Raw genomic sequence first — 6,754 nt, forward strand, 5'->3', positions numbered from 1 at the left:
TATAGAAAATATTTTAATTAATATATAAGTTAATATTTGTAAAATAAAAATTATTACTTGCTTTCATGTTATTTTTATTTTTCATTTATTTTTAATGAAAAAAAGAGAAAGAATATATTAATAAATAAAAAAAATTAATTAATATATATATATATTTATATAATATTTATATATTTATATATTTATATATTTATAGAACATTTTTATTTACTATATTATAATAAAATTTTAATAAATTATATAATTTTTTATAATTTTTATTAATACCAATTTATATTACTATATAGAAAAAACATTTTTTTTTTGTCTAAAATATTTATTTTTTTAATTTAAAAGTTCTATTTCTAAAAAAATAAAATATTTAAATTATATAATCTATTTTTCTTTTATTAATTTAATTAGAAAAACATATTTAAAAATAATATTTTATATAATATTAAACTTTTTAAATATAATTTTTATATTTATTTTTTTATTTTAAAATAAAAATAAAAATTTAACAATTTCAAATTATTAATTTGATTTTTTATACTTTAAATTAAAACAAATTATTTATATAAGCATTATTTTTTAATTTATAAAATTTTAATTTTTTTTATAAAAAGTTAACAATATATTATTATTTTTTTAAATTTTGATTTTTAAAATAAAACTTTTTTGTCTTACATTATCTATATACTTCTTTTTTATTTTTAAAGCATTAAATTTTAATTAATTCTTTATGTATCTGAAATATACTCGATAGGGTTCAATAAAGGTATATAGGGAGAATTATAATATTATTTATTAATTAACAAAACTTTTAAATATTTAGTCTATGTATAATTTTTTATTTTTAATATAGATATATAGTATTTGTGAAATTTTATATTAATTATATTAAAAATCAACAGAAATATTAATCTTTTTTTGAATTATCGAAAATCTGAAAGCCATAAACTTAATTTTTGTTATGACTATCAAAAATTCAATTTTTTAAACATTTCGGCTTTGCATTAAAAAGCAAAAAAATTATTTATTTTTTTCTAAAAGATTTTTATTAATGCTAATTTAATCTATTTATATTAAGTAAAAGTTTTTTTCCTAATTATCAGTAGTGTGTATTGAAAAGATTTATCACATTAAAAAATAAATATATTGTTTAATATTTTCTTTAATATAAAACTTTAGCAGGTTTTTATAAGAATAATTAATAAATATAAATTGCCTTCAATAATAGGAATCAATTAAAACTAGTATTTATTAAATCCTATATTATTTGTAAATCATATTTCCTTTATTATTATCAGTAATTTCTTTTTTAAAAATAAATATTATATTTATTCAGGTAAAGTTAAATAATATCTCAAAATTAAATATTCATTTTCAAAAATAATTTTACATACTAAACAATTAAAAAATTAATTATTAAGTAATCATAATTTTTCTTTATTCGGTATTAAAAAATATTTTTATTATTTAAAATAGAAATATATATATATGTTACTATCTTAGCGAAATTAAGTGAATACTTACACTCCTATTAGATAATGCACAACTGCATATATGGGTTCATAACCCTAAACATAATATAATTTTATATTCAAAATAAAATTAAAAATTAAAAAGTTTTAAATTTAAAAAAATATTTTTTTTTAAATTAAAATAGTATTTATTTTTAAAATTAAAACAAATAAATAAATCATTTATTTAATGAAAAAAATTTATTATAATTTTTATATTTAATATATTAATTATCTTATATATATATAACATAATTTGTTTAAATAAAATTTTATTTGACAAAAAATTAAAACATTCTTAAAAAAAGTTATTTCATAAAAATTTTTATAGAATAATAAAAATCAAAAATTTATTTGTATATTTATTTATTATATTAAAAAACGAAAAATAAAAATCTAAATAAAAATACTAAAATATATTATGAAGATGTGTTTAGAATAAAAAAAAATAAAGATTTATTTAAATTGTATGAAATAATATATGTTTTTTTTAATTTATAAATAGTTTATATTTTATAAAATTAAAAAAAAAAAATTAATTAATATTAAATTCTTAATTTTTTTATATATATGTGTTTATATATAAATATAAATATATATATATATATATATTTATATATCACAATATATATATAAATATATTTTGAACAATATAAATTCATTTATTTTTTATCAAATTTTAAATTCTATTTATTAATAATTATACATTTAAACAGTTTTTTATATTTTTATTTTATTAATTTTTTTTTTCATTAATTTTTATTTAATACCATTTTAAAATAAATTGGATAATTTTTCTTTTTTTTTCGCTATTAAAAATTAATATCACAAAATTTAAAATACTTTAATAATATAATATTTTTAATTTTTTTTTTTTTTTATAGTTTATAACTTAATTTTATTTTATTTTTATAATAGTTTTTTATCGAAATAGAGAATATATATCCTAATTAAATTTATTCTTTATTATTTATTTTTTTATTTTATAAATAAACCTAAATTATTATCATAGAGTATTTCGTACAATAGTTTATTTTTTTTGGGGATTCATTAAAATTAAAATAAATTATATTTTTAAAGTTTATTATTGTAATTTAATATTTTAAAAATATAAGTAAGACAACAAAGATTTTAATATTAAAAAATAATATATATAAATATTCAGCTTTATTATTATTTAATTTTGTTATTAAATATAAATTTTATTAACAATATTTATAGTATATTAAATATGATTATAAGAAATTGTTATAAACTACTTTTGTATATTATTTTACATTTTTATAATTATAATATTTATAATATACATAAGAAATATTTTTATATATATATATGAGCTTTTTAATTATTTTATTCATTAAATGCTTGTTTTTATAAGAAAATTTATATAAAATATATCGGCTTAATCCTGCATGTTTATTGTAAAAAAAAAATGGATAATAATATTATAAATATCTTTATTTTTTAAAATAATAATATAGAGAATCTATTTAAAAATAATTATAATAGACATATAATATTATTTTAGAAATTTTTTTTTATATTTTTTAGAAAATTATTATTTTTAAAAAAATTAATAATTCAAATTGTCAATAGTCTTAAATATTAAACACTCGATAAGATAAATAAAAAATTTCGAACTAATATAATTATTGGATTATTTATTTTATCCATATTATCTCTACAAATAGGAGAGTATATTATATAATTAATATTTATTAATAATTATTAAATTATTTAGCTAATTTCTATACATTAATTTAAATCTAAAAATTATTTTACTTTTTATTATTATAAATAATATAATAATTATATAATTAATTTAAAAATATAATTCTTTTAATATATTTCTTTTTCCTTATAAAATTAATCATTTTTGTCAATATAAAAAATACAATTTAAATTTTTAATAAAAAAATTATTAGTATAAAAATATTTTTATTATAAGTAAATTATATTAAAAAAATTATCATTTTCAAAAAAAAAACTAACAAAACTATTTATAAATAAAAAAATTTTACATTCATTGAAATAATTTCTAAACTGCAACATAAAATTTTAAATCCTAATCTCCATTTCCTTAACAATAATCTAATTCATTAATAAGTCCATTATTTAAATTATAAATCCATGCATGTATATTAACTTCTTGTCCTCTTCCCCATGCATCTTATATAATAGTAGAATTACTTAAATTATACATTTACGCAAGAATATTTAATTCACACATTTTAGCACTTTTATCTTCAAAGTCTAATTAATCTAACTTTTCTTTATATCTTAAATATACATCTCTAATATGATGAAGCCAATTATTAATAAGACCTAATTTAGTATTATTAATAGCAGCATTTACACCACCACATTTATAATGCCCACAAATAATAATATCAGTAACTTTAAGTACTTCAACAGCAAATTAAACAACAGAAAGACAATTTAAATCTGTATGAATTACTTGATTAGCAACATTTCTATGTACAAAAAGCTCACCGGGCCCAAGACCGGTTAATCTTTCAGCTGGTACACGACTATCTGAGCATCCAATCCATAAAAACTAAGGGGTTTATGCAAGTGATAGTTAAGAAAAAAATAATGGCTCTGTTTTTATTATTTTAGCTGCCCAATTTTAATTATATTCAAGAATATTTTAAGCTGTAGTTTTTTTAGTTTCTTATTATTCTAATTAAAATTTATCAGAAAATTTTTTCAAACACGTGTTTATTTCGAGAGGAATTTCATTTTTTTCACAAATTATTAATTTTTACATTAATTCTCTATAATTTTCATCGTATTTTAAACATTATTAATTTTCTAATTATTAAGAACTATCATATAATTAGTTTTAGATATCTTAATTAGATAATAATTAGGTTATTTCTTACTTTTTTTCGATTTCTTTTTGTTAAGATAACATTATTGTATTTTTTATATATTTATAAATAGCAATTTTAATTTATTATTTTAAATTTTAATTTTATTACAAATTCTTATTTTAAACTAAAAATTAAATTTATTTTAAAATAATTTTATCAAGATAATTAATCTATTTTTTTTTTGTACAAGAATATTATATTGCTATTATGATTATAATATAAATTTATTAAAATAATAATTATAATGAGATAAAAAATAATAATATAGAATTATAAATATAATATATAAGAATATTTTTTAATTAAAAAAAATAACGTATAATAATAAAATAAAATAAAAAAAAATATAAAATATATATAAAAAAAAAATATATATTAAAAGAAATTTTGTTATTAATAATAAAATAAAAATATTATAAAAAATTTATTAATATAATTATTTAAAACATTATTTTTTAAATAAATAAAATATTTATAAATGAATTTTTTAATATTATATTTATTATAAAAAAAAAAAAAATATAAAAAAAAAAAATTTAAATAAAAAAAAATTAATTATTAAAAAAAATGTTTTTTAAAATTAAAAAAATTAAAGATTATAAATTAAAAATATATAAAAAAGTAAAAAAAATATTATATATTATTATAAATATTTGTAAAAAATAAATAAATAAATAAATAAATAAATAAATAAATAAATAAATAAATAAATAAATAAATAAATAAATAAATAAATAAATAAATTTTTATCATTTTTTATTCAATATTTTTTAAATTGACAAATCATGTCTTTTTTCTTAATCTCCTCCCTCGCATACACTATCTAATTATTTTATAAGTCCGTCTTTCAAATCATAAATCCATGCCTAAATATTTACTTTCTGCCCTCTTTCCCATGCATCTTATAAAATAGTAGAATTGCTCAAATTATACATTTATGTAAGAATATTTAATTCACACATTCTATCACTTTTATCTTCAAATTTTTCTATTTAGTCCAACTAATTTTTATATCTTAAATATACATCTCTAATATGATGAAGCCAATTATTTATAAGACCTAATTTGGTGTTATTTAAAGCTGCATTTACTCCACCACATTTATAATGTCCGCAAATAATAATATCTGTAACCTTTAATACTTCAACAGCAAATTAAACTACAGAAAGACAATTCAAATCTGTATGAATTACTTAATTAGCAACATTTCTATGTACAAAAAGTTCACCTGGCCCTAGTCCAGTTAATCTTTCAGCTGGTACACGACTATCTGCACATCCAATCCATAAAAACTAAGGATTTTAAGCAATCGAAAGTTAAGAGAAGAATTAAGGCTCTGTTTTTTTAATTTTATCTGCCCATTATTTATTATATTCAATTATATCAGATGCACTTGTTATTTTTTTATCATTCTATTTTTATTCAGGAAAATTAGACGTATAACTTCATTTTTATCTGTTTTCTTGTGTTTATTCATTTATACTTAATTATTTCATAAGATCTTTGTAGTTTTAATCATAAGTTAAACTTGTTTCTTTAATTTATTAAATATCATTATTATTTTCTTCATTTTATTATTATTTTTAGATTTATTCTAAGTTAAAATACTCTGTTTAGTGTTAGTTTTATTAATTTTTTTAAATTTACTAATCCATTTTTTTATTAATAATTTTTTTTTTATTAAAAAAAATATTATTTGCTTTATTTATTTATTTTTATATTTAATATTAAATCAATGAAAAGCCTTATTTTTTGCATTAATAAAATAGAAATTACTAAATTTTAAAATTTTATTTTTAATTCTTATTTTATTAGATTAAATATTTTAAATGCGTTTTATTTAGAAAAATAGAAAATTATGAATTTTATATGTATTATATATATTTAAGTTATTTTAATTTAAAATAAAAATTAATTACATTTTTTATTTAAATATAAATTAATTTTCTAAATAAAAATAATTTATATTTTTTACAGATTTATTTTATTTAATATTAGATAATTTATTAAAAATATTTGATAAAAACGATTTTTCATATAAACTTTAAAATAAATTATTTGATAAAAAATATATATAATTCTATATTTATTTAATTATAAATTATAAAGTCGATATTATAAAAAATTAAATAATCTAATTAATAACAAAATTAATTTGTATATATAATTATAGAAAAGAAAATTTGTTATTAAAAAATAAAATATTTGCAATTATTAAAAATAAATAAATTGTACTTTAATTTATTAAAAGTTAGATTAAATAAATAAGATATAAAATTAAATTATTAAATAAAAAATTTTAAAAGTATAAAAAAATATTATAAAAATAATAGTTATTAAAATACAAGTAAAAAATATAATTATTTTATTATTTTT

General features: G+C 13.2%; 1 protein-coding gene across 1 annotated transcript, besides 16 other annotated features; it reads right to left on the minus strand. All coding sequences in view use genetic code 6, as the record gives it.

The window, feature by feature from the left end:
• Positions 1-141: 141 nt before the first annotated feature.
• Positions 142-195: a microsatellite.
• Positions 142-220: a microsatellite.
• A 1,045-nt stretch (positions 221-1,265) lies between these two features.
• Positions 1,266-5,807, minus strand: IMG5_032580 (hypothetical protein; the record flags this gene model as incomplete). The annotated part of the gene is made up of 4 exons (XM_004039067.1): positions 5,159-5,807; positions 3,547-4,101; positions 1,487-1,559; positions 1,266-1,295 (listed from the first exon to the last, which is right to left on the minus strand). The coding sequence occupies exons 1-4, from the start codon at positions 5,338-5,340 to the stop codon at positions 1,266-1,268; spliced, it is 840 nt and encodes a 279-aa protein (XP_004039115.1). The 5' UTR covers positions 5,341-5,807.
• Positions 1,609-1,675: a microsatellite.
• Positions 2,066-2,144: a microsatellite.
• Positions 2,227-2,267: a microsatellite.
• Positions 3,019-3,069: a microsatellite.
• Positions 3,044-3,078: a microsatellite.
• Positions 3,403-3,472: a microsatellite.
• Positions 4,450-4,500: a microsatellite.
• Positions 4,703-4,751: a microsatellite.
• Positions 4,887-4,931: a microsatellite.
• Positions 4,890-4,947: a microsatellite.
• Positions 5,035-5,122: a microsatellite.
• Positions 5,808-6,280: 473 nt separating the features above from the next.
• Positions 6,281-6,352: a microsatellite.
• A 207-nt stretch (positions 6,353-6,559) lies between these two features.
• Positions 6,560-6,603: a microsatellite.
• An 81-nt stretch (positions 6,604-6,684) lies between these two features.
• Positions 6,685-6,722: a microsatellite.
• Positions 6,723-6,754: the final 32 nt, after the last annotated feature.

The sequence above is a fragment of the Ichthyophthirius multifiliis genome (assembly GCF_000220395.1).
Source record: "Ichthyophthirius multifiliis unplaced genomic scaffold scaff_1120509249790, whole genome shotgun sequence".
Lineage (NCBI taxonomy): Eukaryota > Ciliophora > Oligohymenophorea > Hymenostomatida > Ichthyophthirius > Ichthyophthirius multifiliis.